Below are 22,767 nucleotides of genomic sequence, written 5' to 3'. Positions count from 1 at the left end.
AGACCCAGTGTACCCTTTTACACCAGATATTTTGGAATTCTCCATTACTACCCTGTAATGAAATTCATATGAAATATCTACATAAATTAAAGAAAGATATGTGTACGCATAGTGCTCTAAATGTAATACAAATAAATAAAAAGTAATTTATAATAAAATGATATTATTTTAATATGTAGATTTGGGGGTATGACTCCACTGGAAGTTATATTGAATTAAGCAGATGCTTATACCTCTACGTAGGTTTACTGTGAATGCAGTTGCTCTAAGTGCACATTGATAAAGGTATACCGTATTGTTTACTCAGGATGGCAGCATAGCCTGTGGTCACATGGTTTGTTTTTTATTTCAAATAATAACAACTTTGTAAAATTCTGAACAAAGCAAGGTACAATTTTCCTTTTTTTAAAAAAACTGAAGTATAGTTGATTTTAGTCTTGCTTTAAATTACATTTTCCTGGGTGCATTCCTGGAGAATTCATGTATGTTAAAACTGGGAAAATTCTTCTCATGGTATATAAGCAGAGTTAGGCTCTAGGTTGAGATCATTTTAAACAGCTTTTTCACCTCCTAACTGGGACATTCTAAAGTAGAATGAATTGCAGGAGAGGGGGACTCATTGAATGAGGGAAAATAGGCAGGAGCTTAGAAAATATCAACAACAGGGAGAAAGGTTGATGACAGGCTCCTCAAAGGAGCTGGAGTTTTAGAAGGAGAAAAGAGGAATTAGTTTGAAAGTACAGAGGGGAATAAGGAGGACATCTATCCCATTTCCATTCTCTTCTCTGTGTCTCATTACCTCATTTGTATTTTCAACTTTGTCTCTCTGCTACATTCCATGGGATGGAAATTATCCACGGATAATTTCTTTAGGTCGTTCTTCTAGGTCACTAATTCTCTCTTCACCTGTGTCTGATCTGCTATTTAAACTGTCCAGTGAGTTTTGAACTTCAGTGATTTATTTCCAGATCATCTGTATGGTTCTTTTTCAAGTCCCCTGATTGTTTCTGATATTCTCTTGTTCTTTGCTCATGTTGTTGATTCCTCCTTTTATTTTAGTTTAAACATCTTGAGCATTTAAAAAGTATATTTGGTCATTCTAATACTTTTAAAGGATCTAATTTTGTTATTTGTCATTTCTGCTGAGTCTCACACATGGTGGCTTCTTTCCTCATGGATTTTTAAATTTTGAGTTTAGTGCTTATTATTTTGGTAACCCTAATCTGTGAAAATCCTGAAAGACCTATGGAAGGTCTACTCCTTTAGAGAGCAGTTGCTTCTGTTGGGCACCCAAGGGCTCTATTAATTTGATAACTTTAATTTCTCATCTTGAAGTTTCCCAGACCGTGTGATAGTGTTTTGTTTTCTCAGATTGCCTATTCCACCACATTGCTGTAATAAAATCAGTGTACAGGGTTGTTGGAAGTGAATAAAGTAGTCTAAAGAAAGTAGCAAGGAAAAAATTCCAACAATAAAGGGCAGAGGAAGATTAGCCAGTAGTGACTGAGAAGAAATGGTCAGAGAAGTAAGCGGAAAACTAAGATAGTCATTTTTTTGTATGCAAGAAAGGAGAGGGATTCAAGGAGAGGGTAGTCTATTTATTGGTTCTTCTGTGTTCTCAGTAGTTATATTGCTCTTTACTTTTTTTTTTTTTTGCTCTTTACTTTTTATCAATGCTTTTTTCTCCACCATCTGTCTCCTCCCCACAAAGAAAACAAACAAACCAGTAATAATCACCCTGCAAGCATAGTTATTTATGTACTTGTATTTGGATATTCTGCTAGATTATAAATGCTGAGGGCAACGACCTACAGTTATTCATAATGAACTTTCACATAATAAACATTTGAATTTCCTCATTCTTACACGGATACTTTTTAAAAGGCATGCTTAAAAACCCATTCCTAACCAGTTGTGAATACAGATTCTCTTTGTTGGCTAGGGAGATCTTGTGCGAAAACTGAAAGAAGATAAAGCACCCCAGGTCGATGTAGACAAAGCAGTAGCTGAGCTCAAAGCCCGGAAGAGGGTTCTGGAAGCAAAGGTGAGTCTCAGGAGCCTCAAAAAGGAATGTAAGTAGGTATAGGATTGTTTATCTTTATTTAGTCTCTTTGGGCAGGAGAGACCTAGAAAAGTTTCTGAACAAGTAACATTTGCTTTATCTCTATTTATCCAGTATGCCTTCCTCTCCTCTCCCTCTACTTGGCAGACTCCTTCTTCATCCTTTCAACGTGTAATTCAAAATTTCTCTACAAAGCCTTCCTCAACCCTGACCTACCCCCTCTCCCCCCAGACTCAAATCCTAGACTGGTTATGTTTCATGAATTTCCCTGGAAGGCATTGTGTTCTTTATGAATTCTCCTATACCTGCAAATAATGGTTATGCTGCTTTAAATTAGTTTCTTTTAAGGAAAAGTTCTAGTCACCTGATACCTGCTTCCAAACTTTTCAAATTATAAACGTCCCATCAACAAACTGAAATCGTTTGGAGTTTTTTCTTTTTTTGGCTGCACTGCATGGCTTGTGGGATCTTAGTTCCCCAACCAGGGATTGAACCCAGCCCTGGCAGTGAAAGCACCGAGTCCTAACCACTGGACCATCAGGGAATTTCCTGTTTGGAGTTTTAAGTCGCTATTTTGCTACAGGGATCCACTAAAAATTCAGATATTGCTTATCAGTATCTGCATCTAAGTAAGCTTAGTCTTGTAATCTTGGAAATGATCGTATACTTTCCTAAATAATTAAGTAAAAGTATCTTTTCTGTAACTCAAAGGGGAAAAAAACCCTAAGGTTTCTTTTGTTTTAAGGGTATCAAAATCTTGTCTGATAAATTTATAGTGAATTCTGCTGAGGAATAAAGTAAATTCACATGTATAAATTGAAATTCCCACTCACTCATTCAATCACATATTTTCTCTTTAAAAATCCCTTACAGGAGCTAGCGTTACAGCCCAAAGATGATGTTGTAGACAGAGCGAAAATGGAAGATACCCTGAAGAGGAGGTTTTTCTACGATCAAGCTTTTGCTATTTATGGAGGTAGGGGATTAATGAGAGAAAGAAAAACTGTGTTGTTAGTGGCTTTAATATTGTTCTTAAATCAAAACCACAGCTTGCTTGATATCTAATAGTTTCAGGTCACACAAAGCAGGGGATAGATATCTTGCTTTCATTTGTTTAGAGTCATTCATTTGGCATGATATCAGTTCTTATTTCCCTCAACCCTATTTATTTTTGGAGATAGCGTTTTTCCATTAAGACTTAGGGAATTTGGAGAGGCCCAGATATTAAGTGTTTGATGTGTCCATGTACATATCAGACCCTTCTTAAAATGCCAGTGAAGACCTGAGAGCAGTAGAGGGCCATTCTAGCACTGGCTGAGTGTACTGTGCCGCTCCCCACAAGGGCAGTGGTAAACCACAGTTTCTAGATTATTCATTATGGCAACTGCCAGGAGAAAACGTTCTTCATGGCTATGCAGATAAATCTCTACATTTTTCTGAACACTATGAATTTATGTAGACAAGTATAATTCACTGATATTTTTCATAGTTAACAGAGATTACTGCAACAATATTAGACTTTCAGTACTTTGCCACTGAAACTTGATTTGAGTTTTAGTCTGAGCAGATCTCTAAATGTCTTACTTCTTGAGGTTTAAATAGTGGCTCAAATACCCAAGAATAAATTAGAGAATTGGGTGCTAAAATTTGAGATCATTGTTATTCAGCTGATGCAGCAAATTATTTTCTGATTTCTATAATCTGCTTTTTCATTTTGTTTCTTACATATGGAGGAACTTCTTTTGTTTTTAGTTTTTTGCTAATCCTACTTGAAATTTCAAATATGGAAATACTGCAGTTAATGGAGTAAGACCATTTTAGTTTTACTTCTGTCAGCTACCTGGAAATAAGGCGCTTCAGTGTTAAGAGATTTGAAGTGTTGACTTGAATACATCTTTAGGGAGTATGTGAAGTCTTACAAGTATCAGTTTCTCCCATCTGCTTGCTTTGATTCGTGCAGAGTGACAAGGTAGAGTACCCGTTTTCCTGTCATATTTTGCAGGTGTTAGTGGTCTCTATGATTTTGGGCCAGTTGGATGTGCTTTGAAAAACAATATTATTCAGACGTGGAGGCAGCACTTTATCCAAGAGGAACAGATTCTGGAGATTGATTGCACCATGCTCACCCCTGAGCCAGTTTTAAAGTAAGGTCTCTACTTTGAGGGTTGACATTCTTGAATATGCATACTTAAGTAACTTTTTGATTCAAAAAAACTATCCATGTTCATTGTGAAAATCTGGAAAATAAAGAAAAACAAAGAAAATATATACTCATTGCCCACAGGTAACCATGTTAAAAATGTTGTATTTATCCTTTCTGTCTTTTTAAGTTCATATGCGTTTAGTAGCACAGTGCTTTTTTTCACATAATATAGGTGAACATTATGTCATTAAGTATTCTTCTAAAGTATTTTTAATGACGTGCCATAATTTACTTAACTAGTGCATGAGGGTAGGCATTTAAGTTGTTTCTTATGTTTGATTACATTGAACATCCCAATAGATGAGTTTTTATGTATATCCTGATTATTTCCTTAGTATAAATTCATAGAAGCTCTGGGCAAAGGTGTGTATATATTGTAAATCAAATGCTACTATTTGTATTGATGTTTCAATGCAGAAATTTAGATTATTCCTACCAACATTGTTGAAAGCAGGTCAGGATTTCTCAAATACGAAACTGAAAGAGGAATTCTTACATTTTGTATCTCATCACTTCATTCATTTAATGTTGCCTGTTAAAGAGCTATTTTTCGCTACTTGTATAGTTTAGGCTCTCTCCTAGTTTCAGCCAATTAAAACAAGTTGAATTCTTGATGATGGATCAGGACAGCCTATTCTTTAGCTACTTGCCCCACTAATAGCTGTACAGAGATGATGCCAGTGTCCAACCAGGTTTCAGTGGCAGAAAACTCTTTCCTTAAGGTTCAGTGTCTATACTGAGTTATCACAAAGTCTTGGCTAGTCAAATTCCCCATGGTTTTGGCCTTTGCTAAGATCAGTAGTAATAATGGGATAGGCATGGATTTATTGATTCTGCAAAGTAGCACAGACTTTATGACAATTTGTGGAAAAGTGTAATCTAGTTAGTATTTTTTTTCCTAAGGGGAGGAAGAAGTTGGGGAGAGGGTGGGAATAGATTTGAGGAAGAATTTTCTTTGGTGTACATTTTTATCTACCATGGGATATATCATAATAGATATGGGAGCTTCCACCTTTCAGATATACAGATGTAAACTTTGGATAAATATATAGAAGGGAGATTGTCTTATAAGGTAAAGTTTATGGGTTAATTTGTATGAAAATGACTAATTGGCTTGGCATTTATTAACTTAGGACTTCTGGCCATGTAGACAAATTTGCTGACTTCATGGTGAAAGATGTAAAAAATGGAGAGTGTTTTCGTGCTGACCATCTATTGAAAGGTATGGTTCTTCATCTCAGATAAATAACCTTTCAAGTAGGATTGATCAAAACAAAGGGTTTGGATTAAACTTTTTTCTCAAGTTTTTAAATTTTTTCTTGGGACATAACATATAAAGAGTAAAGTGCACAGATCTTAAGTATACAGAACAAGTCCCTTATTGAAAAAGAAAGTTATATACAGATAATTAGAAGTTCTAAGTCATGGAAAGAATCGACAATATCATGACTGTCCCTGTAAAATCAACCATGGGATTCATATAAATTAAGAACATTATCCTTAGTTTCGTTTTTTTACCTGCCCAACATTGAAACTCAAAAGTACATTGTCCTGGGGCTTCCCTGGTGGCGCAGTGGTTGAGAATCTGCCTGCCAATGCAGGGGACACAGGTTCGAGCCCTGGTCTGGGAAGATCCCACATGCCGCGGAACAACTAGGCCCGTGAGCCACGACTACTGAGCCTGCACGTCTGGAGCTTGTGCTCCACAACAAGAGAGGCCGGGACAGTGAGAGGCCCGCACACCGCGATGAAGAGTGGCCCCCGCTCACCGCAACTGGAGAAAGCCCTTGCATAGAAACGAAGACCCAACACAGCCAAACATACATACATACATAAATAAAATTTTTAAAAAAAGTACATTGTCCTTTTTCCCATTGATTGAAATTGACATGTACTAATACTTGTTCTTATATAGCTCATTTACAGAAATTGATGTCTGATAAGAAGTGTTCTGCTGAGAAGAAATCAGAGATGGAAAGTGTCTTGGCCCAGGTGAGTACTTGAGAGATCGCAATAACCCAGGTAGGTGCTGTCTGTCTTTCAGCATTTGATAACTGTTGAATTCCATATTGTGCTGACCTGGTCACAATAGTAAAAAAAGGAGAGTTTACCTTCTGTCCCTCATATCATCTCTTTTTGCATTTTTATTTTCTTCTCTGTCAGCCTTTTGTGGCTAACCTTTATTTCTGTCAAACTAGCAAGTCAATGTAAATAGGCATGAAATTAGTTCTCTCTCCTTGGAAACCAGTTTTCTGGATTTAATAGCAAAAACCAGGACAGTGTCTAATGATGGATAGCGTTCAGTGTGGAGATTTAGGGCAGATATCTATATGAGCACTGTCTCATCAGCCACTTGATCTGCTTCTGGTTGCACTGTCCCTGACTACATGCTTCTTTTTAGAACCTGATGGAGCAGACCCCTGCTTTTCCTGTAGACCTTTAGTTTTATAACTTGTATTGAAGTTGACAAGTTTTAGGAAAGGCATTGAGATCGTCTATTCTGACTTTTACCAAGTGCAGAAATACCTTCTATATCAGAAGTAGTTCTTATCCTTTTTTTAGATCACATACTACATTAAAAATATGATGAAAACTGCACACCTTTGCCCCAGGAAGTTGAACATGCCTGTATGTGGATGTTGCTGATTTCTCACCTCATCCATCCTTTTATGCAAAGTACATTTCTCCAGCACCATATTTGATCATGAGGTCCACCAGGGCTCACCTCTTAAACTTCTTTTACTTCCTTGGATAAAAGAAAACAACCACCAGTGCTGTGTTTATATATTTTTTCTTTACATTGGTATATAAATGAGGCTGAATGTAGGACTCTAACTCTGCTTTTCTCTCATGAAAATTACTGGATACTTCTCCACTGTCGCCCTAATTTTTTTAAACATGCTGATTTTCCTCTGTGGTATCTAGCTTTCCAACATTAGCTGAGAAATTTTCTCCTTCCTCATTTAAATTGAAAAACCTCTTAATCTGGCTATTGACTCATCTGCCAATTTATTTTGAACCTTGTGAAGTATATTTTATCCCTTGCTTGAAGCTCATTGCTTTAGTGTTGTTACTCATGGTTTAGAAAATCAATTCTTGTTCTTTGATACTGTTATGGCCACACCCTCATTTCTCATTTCCTTCCTTTTCCAAAGGTATGACCTTTATAAGAAAGAAGAAATAAAAAGCACCTCAAATTACCCTTAAATTATTCTGTTTCCCGTTCAGAATTTTAGACTTATTAAGGTTTTGTGTGCACATGTCTTTGAGTGTCTTTGATCTTAACAGTTTTGTTCATTTCCAAATAAATTGTCAGAGACAGGAAGTAATTAGTTGTTTTGTTAAGTCATAATTTATAGTTTGAGCACTTTCTGTTTCATCTCAGATACATGTTCCAGGAGAACAGTTTGGGTTTTGATTTGCCATATTGTATCATTTGTTGACCCTTGAACAACGTGGGTTTGAACTGTTTAGGTCCACTTACACTCTGCTATTTTTCAGTAGCAAATACTACAGTACTACACGGTTTGTGGTTGGTTGAATCTGCAGATGCAGGGGAACTGCAGTTATAGAGGCTCAGCTATAAGTTTTATGTGTTGTTCAAGGGTCAGTTGTATATAGCTGTCAATTTAATCTTTAGTGAAATGTTAGGAACCCATGGAAATGGCCTGATACTCAGAAATGGCCTCAGTGGATTCCCTGGCCAGAGGTGCATCTGTTGCTTCAGCACATAATGGCATTTTCTGGACCTGTTAGTGCCTGTGACTCCTTGTTAGCTTTATGAAGCATGATAGTTTATCTAAAAGGCATTGAGGGGGCTTCCCTGGTGGCGCAGTGGTTAAGAATCCGCCTGCCAATGCAGGGGACGTGGGTTCGAGCCCTGTTCTGGGACAATCCCATATGCCGTGGAGCAACTACTGAGCCTGCGCTCTAGAGCTCGCGAGCCACAACTACTGAAGCCCATGCGCCTAGAGCCCGTGCTCCTCAACAAGAGAAGCCATCTCAATGAGAAGCCCGCCCACTGCAACGAAGAGTAGCCCCCGCTCGCTGCAACTAGAGAAAGCTGCGTGCAGCAACAAAGACCCAATGCAGCAAAAAATAAATAATAAACTTAAAAAAAAATTAAGAAAACATAAAAGGCATTGACGGACTTCCCTAGTGGCACAGTGGTTAAGAATCCACCTGCCAATGCAGGGGACATGGGTTCAAGCCCTGGTCCAGTAAGATCCCACATGCTGCGGAGCAACTAAGCCCCGTGTGCCACAGCTACTGATCCTGCGCTCTAGAGCCCGCGAGCCATAACTACTGAAGCCTGTGCGCCACAACTACTGAAGCCCACGTGCCTAGAGCCTATGCTCTGCAACAAGAGAAGCCACGGCAATGAGAAGCCCGCGCACCACAACAAAGAGTAGCTCCCCGCTCGCCGCAACTGGAGAAAGCCTTTGAGCAACAATGAAGGCCCAATGCAACCAAAAATAAATAGATAAATAAAAAATTTTTAAAAAATAAATAAAAGGCATTGATTCACCCTCTGTGGTTAAGAAGTGAGGTAGAATCTGTTCTCCCCATTTTACAGATAAGCAAACTGAGGCTCAGAGAGATTAGGTTGGAACTTGATCCTGAATCACACAACCCATAAGTGGTAGAGTTGGGTGATTTACCCTGGTTTTTCTGACCCCACATGCCATCACTCATTAGTTGATTTATCTAATTATTTTATTTCTATTAGAAGTTTTTTTTTTAAGTTTTAAATATTCTTTACTATTAGATGGTTTGTCATAGTCATTTGAAGGTTTTGAATTGGAGCTCATGTATCATTTTAGAGGGTTTGGCATTGATATCAATGTATAGGATGTGCAGTGCCCTGGAAAATGCAGAAGTGAATAAGACACAGCTTCTACCTTCAAGGAACTTAATATCTGGTGGGAAAGGAAAGTTACATGCACATTTAATTAATAGACAGGGAAGTGCACCTGGCTCTTAAGTGTACAGAGTAGTAAAATTCAACTGTGAAAACTTATTTATGTGATTCAGATTCTTGCCAGCCAGTAACTACTATAATTGAACAAGAGGTATTTTACCTTATCTTTCATTGTACCGTTGTATCTTTCAGTGGTATGTGTGTGAATTTTAGGTCGGTCCCAGAAAGATACTCCATTTCTCTGTTGGTAAATGGAAAGAGTATAAACTGTTTATGGGTTTAATGTAAATATCTTGAAGGTTAGGTTAATTCTGATGGTTTTATTTTGGGTGAATTTTAATGATGGATGGGGTTTTATATATAATACTTTATTGTATGCCTTGTTTTTTCTGTCTTTTACACTAATCATTTTCTTGATGTATTCTTTAGCTCGATAACTATGGACAGCAAGAACTGGGGGATCTTTTAGTGAACTATAATGTAAAATCCCCCACTACTGGAAATGATCTTTCCCCTCCAGTGCCTTTTAACTTAATGTTCAAGACCTTCATTGGGCCTGGAGGAAACATGCCTGGGTATGTATCACTTATTGTTTATGTAATGAAGTTATTAAAATTACTTGTAATAAAAGGTAAATAACAATATCAGCCATGAAGGAAGATGTTTGAAAAATGATTTGTAGAAAGTATAGACAAATATATTAAGGAGAAATAATGACAGATGTATTCTTAAATTTTATTTCTTCTAATTCTTTCTGAATATAGTTTTTATTTTTTAGTATATATGATGATTTTTTTTTGGTCACAAAATAAACACAGAAGTCTGTGATCATCACATCTTGTAGTTATAGCTGCATAGGGCAGGAGAGAGGGTTGAAGAACGATTTTGAAAGACATTGAACTTACTGTCGAAGGAGACTTTGGAAACCATTTGTTGTAGATCAGCACTGCCCAACGGAGCTTTCTGCAGTGGTGGAGATATTCTATAATCTGCTGTCCAATATGGTAGCCACTAGCCACATGGGGCTGTTGTGTACTTGAAATGGGGCTGGTGCTTCTGAGGAACTGAATTTCTAAATTTATTTAATTTTAAGAATTTAAATAGACATGTGACTAGTGACCTACCATGTTGGACAGGATACGTTTAGTTTGTTGATTCAAGCTAAAGTGTGGTTTTCACAGATAGAGTAAAGAAAACCTGAACAGTTTACAATATGATTCAGAAGAAGAATCTGTATGTCCAGATTCCTTGTCCATTGTTACAAACTTAGTCAAAGTATTCCATTTCATAGCTTCAGATGTTTTTCTCATGGTCTCATTTTAGGATAAGAGGATGGGTTTTGCTAGATGAAGCTAGATAGATCATATTTCCTGGAGTAGAAACTAAAGAATAATAAAAATTAATTGTGACAGAATGTATTATTGGAATTATTTTAATAAGACAGTGGGTTGATTTAGGATATTTTGTGGAAGGAGGCCAAGGGTGAACCTTTCATTTTGGCAATACATACAGAGAGTCATAAAATGGGCCATGCCCTCTGACCTGCCTTCCCACTCCTGTAAATTTATCTAACGAAATAACTCAAAGGAAAGGAAGCTATACTTATCAAGAGTGTATAAATGAAAAGTAGAAATAACCTATTTATCCCATAATTTCAGGACGGTTAAATAAATTATAGTAAAGTAGGTTATTTTAATAGAATACTCTGCAACTGTTAAATATGAGAAAATTTTACAATTTTTTTAGAAAATACAAAAGTATAAAGTATAATTTAGTGCACTCTACTTAATAAATATACATATTAACTGTAACTATACTTATATTTGGATAAAAACCACAAAATGAAAAGAGTTGTTGAAGAGAAGAGTGAGACGAGAGTAAAATTTTAATTTTTCTTTACTTTAAAGTTGTTTTCATAAAACGTTTCTTTTGAAGTAGGCTGTTGGGAGCGCTTTCTTATGTGATGTTTTGCCCAGAATATTGTCTCTGAAATTGAGAAGAAAACAATGGCTCTCAGGGTGTATTTGAGTGACTGTAACTTTTTGAAATGTGGAGAAATACAGAAGAGGCCTCTGGCTGAAGATACAAAGTACCACAAAGAGTCGATCATTCTGGACTTCTCTGTTTCTTTGTGTCTCTGGGTACAAAGAAGAAAATGATATGAAAAACCCTGAAAATTGCTTGCCATGGTGTGATGATTGTGATGAGTGAGCTCTAATGTTAAATGTCAGCCCATACCGGCTTCTTTTTAGCTCCACGGTTATGCTTTAATATGTAGGTTAACAGCAGAGGTATACTTACTTTATTTTCAAAAGGATCTAAAATTGTCATTTGCCTCCAAAGTAAATGATTAGTCAGGAGAATATCAGAGGTTTTAGAGATATTGTAAGAGAGGTCATGTGTGATTCACTGGAGTGATGAAATTAAATGACATGTCTAACAGTGGTATTGCCCTGCCAGCCACCTGATACCTTCTCTATTACCTGTTTGAGAATGTTTGCTACTGAGGAAAATTTCTATTTCGAAAACTTCTTTTTATTTTTAGGGCCCATACAGCTTTGTGTGAAGATAGTATATTTAGGACTTTTAGGATTTGTATCTAGAATTTCAGATTTATTGGAACACATAATTTCCTCCTTTATAACAGATTGATTTGTTTAAATTTCCAGATACTTGAGACCAGAAACTGCACAGGGGATTTTCCTGAATTTCAAACGACTTTTGGAATTCAACCAAGGAAAGTTGCCTTTTGCTGCGGCCCAGATTGGAAATTCTTTCAGAAATGAGATCTCCCCTCGATCTGGACTGATCCGAGTCAGGTACTGCCCATGTTATTCTTCTGGTGAAATTAGTAAATGATTTTGGCATTGAAGTGGAAACAAAAGCTTGCTGTTTCAACAACCTTTTTCCTTCTTACGTGATTATATAGTTGTTGTTTGTTTGTTAGCTCCAAATGTAATCTCTGGGATGATGGACAGTTTTGAGTGACTGAAGTGGACTTGAAGGGAAAGGAAGGAGGGTGAAGAATAGCCGAAGTTTCACATCTGATCCAAAATGATCTTTTCTCCTTGTTCATCTTATGTTTTGAGGATGGCAAGATCTTGATTGTCTACACCGAGGCATTTTCTGGCGGTGGTGGTATAGATGAATGTAGGGTGAGGTGGGGAGGAAGTGATGGTTAGGGCAGGAGGGCCATTCTAGGTGTCCAGGACAGATGGCATTGCTGGTATTGGGGTGAGGGTGTTTCAGCAGCCAGATGGCGTTCCTCCAGATATTTGGGGCACCTTTATGACAGTGTCCAGCTAGCAAGCTTACCGCTATCTATGCTAGTTCAGATGCTCTCTTGTCTCTATTGTAATAACCTCCCTTCATGAGGTGTATCCAGAGTGTGCGGGAAGGCATCCTGGCACTTCTGAGTTACGTTTTTCTCTAGAAACTTATTATGGCTTAGATATTTATGACTTAAGTTTTTTGAGATTTCTATACATTTTCTTACTGATATCATCTCTTAAGGTAGTAAATTCGATATAAAAATGGGATATATAGGTAAACTTAACTTTCTTAGACTCCAAAAGTATTTTCCACAGCCCCAGTGACCTTCATGGGGAAGGAGCTTGCACAGCCTAGAGAAATGGAGTGGGGAGGACCCTCCTGGACCTTGCTGCAGAGAAAAGAGATAGTCCTAAACTTTAACTAGGTGTTGTAACAATGAAAAACTTGTCAGACTTAAATCTGTTTCATTTCTCAGTGTCTGGGTTTCTTCGTATCTCTTCTCGTCTTGCTTCTGGGCTTCCCCTCTGTCCCAGTAGTGTCTGCACGCATGCTTTCAGAATACTGAGGAAGCTGTGTGAGACTGAGCTTGTCTAAAGCCACTGTTTTGGAGACGATTTACATCAAGTAGAGTAGCTGTTGGATGATTATAAAGGACCGTGAAGTAAGGCAAAACCTGGGGCCTGTGGAATAAGAAGTGGTAAATAGGAAACCCAGCTCAGAACAGAGGAGCAATCCCAGGAGTTAACTGGGGAAAGTCTCTTGGGGCTTCCTGACATTTTATTCCTTGGTCACTTTCAGTTCAAAGTGTTCCATCTGGATTTTGGTTGGTTTTGTCATGTGCCTCTGCAAGATCCTGGCTAGAAATCCACTCATCCTTCCACAAGTCAGTATCCCCATGGCTTTTGTTTCATGGTAGGGCTAGGACTTGTTTGTTTAGAGTTTCTTCTTGACATAGAGTTATCAGGTGATACGTCTTTGTATAGCTATGGTTCCTTTGATTTAGGTTGGGAGCATTGGATTGTTCATATGAAATTTTTTTTAATTAAATTTTATTTTGATTGGCTGGCTCTGTCTTCTAGTCCTGTGTCTATTTTATATCTCCAGGGTTCCAGGTAGACTCTCTGAACTCAAAGACAACAGACAGCTGATACAATCAGTATTAGTGTTGATTTCTATCTCCTGTCTTTGAGCTGCGATTACTTCCAGAACAGATGGAAAGACTGGCAGCAGATGATTTGGGGATTCTGAACAAGGTCCTTATTTTAGATGTTCTGTTGCTGTCATCCCACTTGGAAGCTGTGTGAGGACAGACATCATGCTTCTCTCTCTCATATTTCTATGCACACAGAGTGTTTGATAGCTGTTGAAAGACAAGACATAGGTGCTGTTGGACCAAATAAGGGATACCATTAAAAACTAAAATTGAAAAAAAAAAAGCTCTTTTGCAATGCATTTCATGTATTTTTAGGAGCCATTTAAGCAATTTTTCATTACTTCTTAAACATCTGAGATAATCATGAAAGTGCACTAGTAAATTGTGTGTGTGTTTTAAAGAAGAGAGACTTGATTTTGACTCCTAAAATTAACTTAAAACTCTTTTCCACCCAATAGCTACTAAATTACCATTCAGGGAAATCTCTTTGGGAAACCATTACTGTGTGCCTACTTATTTCATCATTATGCAGTTAGCTTGATGTTAGCTTTTTCAATTCATGCCTTATGTCCTCTGCCTTGAATAACACTTTATTTGAGAAGCTGCTACTCTCAAGACACCAGCTGTATGGTGCCAGTAGCAGTCATTTACTTGTTCAGAGCAAGAAAAAGGAAGAAATCACACTGTTATAAAAGCTAAAGGATAATTTCAATTCACTTTTAATTTCCCATTCTATGAAAAGTAAATAATCAGGAGATTCATTTCGTGTACGTCTATAAAGACTTGCTAATGCTTTAAGGAAAATCATTTTATTTGGAAGCCATTATTCAGTATCTCATTTTTTGTGTGTGTCTGATGTTCGCTCAGGTTTTCCTAACTTTAAAAAACTGTATCAATCTGTTCTCTAAAACTATTTTCCATATCATTCTATATCATTGTAGAATGAAGTTGAAAATAATGGCTTTTGTTTATTGTCTTTTATAGTGAAGTGTGCAGCTTTTATCCCTTATATTTTGGCTTTCAGAGAATTCACAATGGCAGAAATTGAGCACTTTGTAGATCCCAGTGAGAAAGACCATCCCAAGTTCCAGAATGTGGCAGACCTCCACTTGTATTTGTATTCAGCGAAAGCCCAGGTCAGCGGACAGTCTGCTCGGAAAATGCGCCTAGGAGATGCTGTTGAACAGGTAAGATTCCATAGGTAACTTAATTTAGATTATACCTATTCCAGGTTTTTGGCACTTAGCAAATTCTGTGTACTGGATGACAAAATATTGTATTTTGGCAGGCATTTTATTTTGATACAGTATGTGTTTTTATACAGTATTTATTACACACTATTATAGTGGGAGGAAATTACCTGAACACGCCACTGTGTGGACCATTGGAGCTAACATGAAAAATATGTTTAGCAGAGCACTTGGAAAAAAGTTCTTGGTTTGAACTGTGCCCCGTCAATCTGACCTTTAACAGTGTATATACTACTTTGGGGGAGACATTTTGACTCACAGAAAGCAAGCCCTCTGGATTTTAAACTCTTCTGCATTACCCATAGCAATTGGGGTAAGGCCTTGCCTGTAATAGAATTTCTCTGATCATTTGCTTGGAGAAATAAGTGAGTGAAAACATTCCAACGGTAGCTGCTGCCTAAGAGTGGAATGAATTGCCCTGGGAACAATGAGCTTCCTGTCTGAAAATATTCAAGTAGAGGCTGAGTGATAACTTGTCAGTTGTTTTGCAGAAAAGAGCCCTGCAGGGACTAGGAGACGGGGCTAGACGATTTCTAAGATCCTTCTGTACTAAAAATAGAAGATTACATGTACTATGTGGGATTCACAAATTTCAGTGGGTAAGAGTACATTAAAATCCCCTCAACATGTCTTATGACTTTTGCTAATTCAGAAGGAATATATTTACAATTCCTTAGGACCATTATTATGAATGTCATTTTTAGCACTGTAGGTTTAGAAGGTATGAGGTATTAGGCTGAATTTTTGCTGACCCAGTGAGTATGGTAGAAAGATTTTGAATGACGCCATTATTATCTGCTTGTTATCTTGACAGTTAAACCTTTTGAAAATAGCCAAGATCACATTTTGGGTATTTAAGATTGTTCTGAAAGCTGGATAAATTGGCTTACCTTGTGTTTCAAAAATGTTTCAGTAGATGATGAATAACTCAATGGAAAATGGTACCTTGGCCTTCAAAAGCATTAATGTTTGTGTTTTTGTTCGTTCCTCTATGCTTGCTTGCGTGATGCTTGCCTATTTATCTACTTAGTTGTTTATTCATTTATTTTTAGGGCGTGATTAACAACTCAGTATTAGGCTATTTCATTGGCCGCATCTACCTCTACCTCATGAAGGTTGGCGTATCTCCAGATAAGCTCCGCTTCCGACAGCACATGGAGAATGAGATGGCCCATTATGCCTGTGACTGTTGGGATGCCGAATCCAAAACATCCTACGTAAGTAGAATGCAATGGTTTTTACCATGTGATTTTCACATTGTTAACCTAGAAGCATGGATATCAGAGTTGCCTTTTGTGTGCTTCATGTCAGAGTGGAACAAAAAGAAAAAAACAGATTTCTTCCTGAGCTAAATGGAAAAAGTAGTTGCCCCCCTGCGCGCTCATAAGTGGGGGTCTACTCTTGTGTCCCAGAAGCCCTTTGTAGACTTGGATGGCTTTTACAGAGAGAGTAAGAGTGAGAGAGAGCGAGAGAAGGCCACTGATGGGGCAGTGCTGGTGTGTCCTTTCCTGGTGTGGGCAGTGTGATTGGTAATATCCCTGAGTGCAGCTAAGACGGGGTGGCCTTCTTCCTGACAAGGACCCCGGCAAACGTTGGACGTGGTGGTGAGGCTGAGTAAAGAAGGTCATAGTGCTCTTAGTTTCGAGAGTTACTTGGTAGATTTGGGGGATAGACTAGTAGATTCTGATCTCTTGTTTAGGAGCTACCTTTTCTCAAATTCTGTATATTTAATAATAATTCAGAGAAGACCTCCAGGTTACCTCTTCACTGTTGCTTCCCACCCCCAACCCTCAAACATGAACATTAGTGCTGAAACGTAGGATTGAAAGGCATTTGGATATAGGAGATGCTTCCTGCATTGGTGGCAGTGGGAACGGGTGGCATCCAAAACAAGGGGGCCAAGAGCCTTCTGGCGTCTCCCTCGTTTGGTGCTAGGGAGGCTTCTCACCCATATGGAGACTTTAGCCCAGGAGTCCGTGGTTCCCACATGTCCTTGGTTGCACTTTTTACTTTTTAAAGTGACTTCCTTTTAATGGATACATTTTTTTTAATTAAAAATAAAAGTCATTAAAAAAATGATGACCCCTTTTTGTAAAACAGAAAGCGAAAAATAATTCTTAAGTGTGTTATGTAGAAAGGGAAACTTCCTATTGTATGCTCCCCAGAAGTGTTTCATGTCTCTTTTCTAGATCAGGCATGAACAAATGTTTTCTTTAGTAAATATTTTAGGCTTTGTGGATCTCTGTTGCCTCTCTTCTTGGTTGGGGGGTTTTGTTTTTTGTTTTCGTTTAACAACCCTTTAAAAATCTAAAAACCATTCTTAGCCTATGAGCCTTGGTTTGTCAACCCCTATTCAGGATAATTTTATATGCTTTACAAACATATACACATGTGTACATGCATAATGATATGCATATACCTGTAGTGGCTGTTACTGATATTGTTTTTAACATGTTCTCTTTCCTTTGTGGAATTAGGAAAGAATCTGTTAGGTTTTTCTTGTTACTTTACTTTCTTCACAAGCTTACTTGACATATGCTAAAATGATAGTGGTAATTATTTTTGGATTGTAGGTGATCATTAACTTCAAAATGTATTCCATTTTCTGGAATTTCTTTTCATTTTCAAATTAAGGCAATAAACTATTTTCTGTTTTGTATGAGAAGATTTCAAGCTAAACTGGACACAAAGTCTTTTTTTTAATAGATTTATTTTTTATTTTATTTATTTATTTGTTTATTTATTTATTTATTGGCTGCGTTGGGTCTTCGTTGCTGTGCGCGGGCTTTTCTCTAGTTGCGGCGAGCGGGGGCTACTCTTCATTGCAGTGCGCAGGCTTCTGATTGCGGTGGCTTCTCTTGTTGCAGAGCAGAGGCTCTACGCGCGCAGGCTTCAGTAGTTTTGGCATGTGGGCTCAGTAGTTGTGGCTCACAGGCTCTAGAGTTCAGACACAGTAGTTGTGGCACACGGGCTTAGTTGCTCCGCGGTGTGTGGGATCTTCCCAGACCAGGGCTCAAACCCGTGTCCCCTGTGTTGGCAGGCAGATTCTTAACCACCAGGGAAGTCCTGGACACAAATTCTTGCTATCTCAATTTAGATTCTGAATCTACGTTTCATTTGTTTGTTCATTTAATATTTGGAACTGTTAAGGGCTGTATACCGTTCTAAGTGTATTATTATCTTATGTAATCCTCACAGTGATTCTGTACATTGGTCCTATTTCTGAGGAAACTGAAGTGCTGAGAGGTTAGGTAATTTGCCCGAGTCTCACAGCTAGTGAGTGGTGGAGCTGGGATGTGAGCCAGGGCTATCTGACTCCAGGCCCCTGCTCTTAACCGTTGTGCTACACTGCTTTCATAAACCCTACTGCATTCCTGCTCATCCTTTCCTGAGTGTCACTGTGAGCTGTGGCCAAACCCTCAAGGATGAGAGATCAGAAAATGTGAGCCTAGTAAGTCCTGAGGATGGAATGTACAGCATGGTCACTATAGTTAATAGTACTGTATTATATATTTGAAATTTGCTTAGAGAGTAGGTCTTAAGAGTTCTCATCACAAGAAAAAAAAATTGTAACTGTGACGGATGTTACCTAGACTTACTGTGGTGATCATTTTGCAGTATATACAAATATCGAATCATTATGCTGTACACCTGAAACTATTGTAATCTTATATGTTAATTATACCTAAATCTAAAAGAATTAAGAAAAAAATTTAAAAACAGAAATGTGGGCCTAGCTTTGAGATTAGGCTACAGTGTTTTGTGTAAGGTCATTGGAAGACTGGACTAAAACAAAACCAGAAGCTCCGAAGTAACAGACTTCGAAGGAGAGGGGAGAACTCCTTTAAAGCCTTTAATATTTTCTTTCTGTGTGCTTCATATTTTATTTTTTAATAAAAAAGTTACTGATATAGCTAACGTTCCACCCTTTTCCTCTCTCTGCTCAGAGGTAACCATGATCCCAAAGTTGTTGTCTACCATTCTTAGGCGTGTTTTTGTAGTGTCACCTTTCAGTACATAAATATGTTCATTGACATCTTTAGTAAATGATAATGAGCACGTTTATATGTTTAAGGGCATAGATATACTAGTTGACATCTTTAGTGACTGTCAAATGATCCAGTTACATGTTTTTAAGCTTATTTCTTTAATTCCTGGTTTTTTGTTGTTGTTAAGTGTTGGGGTTTCTGAGCTTATATGAGTTTTATATTTGTCTCTTTATTTGAAATACCCCATGTGGTAGCTTGTGCTTGGAAAACTTAGCAGTTGTGATGGTTGAATTTTCCCAAACTCTTTTGATTAAAGGCAAAAGTAAGTATTCATGAGAAGGACTAACTAGATATCTACTTGACTAAGCTTTTTACCTCTTTTGTTCTTATTCAAATAACAGGTTCTTAAGAATTTTTTAAAACACTTTGCTTTTGAAAAGTAACTTAGGCGTTAACAAGAAGTGGAACCTGCCACCCCTGTGGTAGTAAATGCTGTTATTAAGTTTTATTCTGTGACCGAAACAGTACCTGTTCTTCACTGAGTTTTCTTTTGTTGGGTAGGAAACTGAATTGAGCACAAATGCCCACATTTGTGGCCGGCTTAGCTGTGTGTTTACTACAGCTATCTGATGCCAAGTTTTGAGGGCAGTAGACACTTCATACAGAGGGAATACCATCATCCCTTGGTGTCTGCTGAGGCTTGGTTCCACAATCCCCACGGACACCAAAATCCTGGATGCTCAAGTCTCTTATATAAAATGGCTTAGTATCTGCATAGACCCTATGCACATCCTCCCGTATACTTTAAATCATCTTTAGGTTACTTATAATACCGAACACAATGTAAATGCTATACCAGTAGTTGCCAGATTCGCAGCAAATTTAGGTTTTGCTTTTTGGAACTTCCCGGAATTTTTTTTTCTGAGTATGTTTCATTCACAGTTGGTTGAATTCGCAGATGCGGAGCCCACAGATACAGAGGGCTGGCTGTATTATTGGGTGTTAACACTTAAGTACACCCTTCAGAATCTACTTAACAGTTTTTTCAAAACTTTTTAGAGGCAGAAAGTCAATAAAACAATGAAATAGCAATATAGAAAAAGTTCCTTTTTCCTCTTTGAGCATCTGTCCTCTGTCCATTCTATTTACCCTTCAAGGCTGATGGGATGCGTTAGCACTCTATTCATTTCCTCCTTCTTGTGATGCATCGTAATCTATTATTTTTCTTTTTCTTTCCTTTTTTTTTTTAATTAAAAATTTTGCGGGGGGGGGGCCACGCAGCGTGGCTTGAGGGATCTCAGTTCCTCAACCAGGGATTGAACCCGGGCCCCAGCAGTGAAAGCCCAGAATCCTAACCACTAGGCCACCAGAGAACTACCTTTCTTTCCTTTTTTTTTTTTTTTTTTTAATTTATTTATTTATTTTTGGCTGTGTTGGGTCTTCATTTCTGTGCGAGGGCTTTCTCTAGTTGTGGTGAGCGGGGGCCGCTCTGCATCGCGGTGCGTGGGCCTCTTACTATCTCGGCCTCTCTTGTTGCGGAGCACAGGCTCCAGACGCGCAGGCTCAGTAGTTGTGGCTCACGGGCCCAGTTGCTCTGCGGCATGTGGAATCTTCCCAGACCAGGGCTCGAACCCGTGTCCCTGCATTGGCAGGCAGATTCTCAACCACTGCGCCACCAGGGAAGCCCCTCTTTCCTTTTTAATGGTTCAGAAAAATGCATACACACTATATTGTTTTCTTTGTAATTTCTCATAAGAGTCTTCTGGCGAAGAGTTATGAACCTGAGTGACGTAGGTGCAGGGCATGCTGTGATATAACAAACTCCCGACGGATTTCCCCGCACACGTGTTGCCCTTCGTAACTTTGTCACCTATGTTCAGACTTACCATCACCACAGCATCATAATAGCATGTTCTTATTTCTGCTTCTCTTTTATTGTAATGTCATGATTTCTGTTGTAATATCTCCTCTTCTCACGTTGCTAATCCCCTTGGTGAATCCTTGCCTTCCCACCTGCTGCTGTTGACCTTATTTTTTGTCACCTGTGTTGACCTCTGAACCCTAAAGGGATTTTCAGGTGGCTAATGGGGTCACTAACCCATGAACTGTTGTTATCTGTGGTAAAGACTGGTGAAGTACTTCCTCCTCTTAACTATCTTCCATGCTTTTAAAAGATCAGGAAAGTTTTTCTTCCTGTTTTCCTTCTCCACACACCTTTTTTTGAGGTGAGCACCAGGTTTAGATTTGTGGGTGCATATGTTCTGTGTGGACTCACAAAAAGGATCTTGGTTGACCCCTCAACCCTTCGTGTGTGTGGCGCTAGGAAGTCTCTGGGAATGTGCTGTTTGTGCGCTCTGTGGAATTCAGGAGGTCGAATTCTGGCCAGGGATGTGATTTACTTGCCTGGTGTAGGGCTCTTCCGAAACAGCCATGCCCTTCTCTTTGGCAGTTCTTAAAAATGCACAGAGAAGAATGACTTTGCAGGTTTTACTTCTTTGATTTGAGCCAGAGTTTTAACAACATAAATGTATGAGTGTGAGGGGGGAAGAACCATTACAGTGGTCCCTCGGTATCTGTCGGGGATCGTTATCCAGGAACCCCCCCTGCAAGTTTGCCAAAATTCATGGATGCTAAAGCCCCTTATGTAACACAGTGTTGCCCTAGCGGATTTTGCCAGATTCATTTTGAATCCTGGTCACAAATTGGAAACAGATCTGCTGCCAGTTTTGTCTTGGTTCACATTTTATTTCCATAACTAAATCCTAGAAAATATTAGTTTACCCCACATTCACAATATGGCAAAATATTTCTGTCCAGAAAATGAAAAGACTACTTTGTGTACATGTGTGAATTATATTTTGTAAGGGTGTTACTACCCGATGTATAAAACTATTCCCATTTCAAACGTTTATAAAAGTTGAGTGAAGATTCTGTAATTGAATTATTCTTGAGTATGTGAAAGAGTTACCTATAGTCCGCATGCATTTGTGAATGAACCTTGTGTGACTTACAAATGTTTTTCTCTATTATGTCTTCTTAGGGCTGGATTGAGATTGTCGGATGTGCTGACCGTTCCTGTTATGACCTTTCTTGTCATGCGAGAGCCACCAAAGTCCCACTCGTAGCTGAGAAGCCTCTGAAAGAGCCCATATCCTTTCTGGTCACTTCAGCAGCTCAGGACTACAGTGTAAACATCTTGGAAATGGATAAGTCCAAGTCTATACCTTGTTCTATGGATAAACTGAGATGTTTGTGCACTATTTAAACCTATTATTTTACCCATCTCATTGCTACTTTCCTATTCTCTTTACTTGTAATCTGACATGTGCCCGCTCAGTGTCTGGTCCTTGAAAGAAAAATGCTCTGTATGTCTTTCAGGATGTTGACCAATTTTTCTCAGCCATTTCCCACACCTTCATCTACATACATGCTCTTTAATTAAAGGGTGCCTGGTGAATACTTTCTCTATTAAAAGATGAGTGCCTTTTATGGTAGATGAAATAATTTAGTTCACTTGATCTGTAGATCGTCAAAGGAGAAATTTTCTTCTTTTACAAGCCAGTGAGATTGTGAGCTGATCTAAGGGCTAGGCCAGTGACAGGAAATAGATCCTGTCATGTTGAGATATTTGAGAAATGAATGAATTGTTTTCAGAGGTTATTATGCTATGTATTGGGTTATACTGCTGATTAGATAATATCCCTTTATCTCACTGTAACTTTGAAAAAGTCTTTCTTGATGATGTTTACTTATTTTGACTGAGGTTTATCTGAATGATTCTGTGGGTGGTTGTTTCATCTTGCACTGGAAATCAGCATATAGAGGATCTCGGACACCAATAGGGAACTGATAGCTGTTTTAAGTCGATGATGGCTTGTCCTCAAGATCATTTCCCGAAATACGAAGGCAGTTCTAT

The 22,767-nt window shown here is 38.3% G+C and overlaps 1 protein-coding gene across 1 annotated transcript in view; it reads left to right on the top strand.

The window, feature by feature from the left end:
- Positions 1–22,767, top strand: part of GARS1 (glycyl-tRNA synthetase 1) — a 40,143-nt gene that overhangs the window by 4,838 nt on the left and 12,538 nt on the right. Inside the window, exons 2-11 of the mRNA XM_049714848.1 lie at positions 1,943–2,044; positions 2,936–3,038; positions 4,065–4,206; positions 5,399–5,487; positions 6,181–6,257; positions 9,616–9,761; positions 11,856–12,005; positions 14,637–14,799; positions 15,915–16,079; positions 21,892–22,000. Coding sequence (XP_049570805.1) covers positions 1,943–2,044; positions 2,936–3,038; positions 4,065–4,206; positions 5,399–5,487; positions 6,181–6,257; positions 9,616–9,761; positions 11,856–12,005; positions 14,637–14,799; positions 15,915–16,079; positions 21,892–22,000 — 1,246 coding nt within the window. The remainder of the gene's footprint in view (positions 1–1,942; positions 2,045–2,935; positions 3,039–4,064; positions 4,207–5,398; positions 5,488–6,180; positions 6,258–9,615; positions 9,762–11,855; positions 12,006–14,636; positions 14,800–15,914; positions 16,080–21,891; positions 22,001–22,767) is intronic.

The sequence above is a fragment of the Orcinus orca genome, chromosome 9 (assembly GCF_937001465.1).
Source record: "Orcinus orca chromosome 9, mOrcOrc1.1, whole genome shotgun sequence".
Classification (NCBI taxonomy): Eukaryota; Metazoa; Chordata; class Mammalia; order Artiodactyla; family Delphinidae; genus Orcinus; species Orcinus orca.
This window is presented reverse-complemented; position numbering and strand designations above follow the sequence as displayed.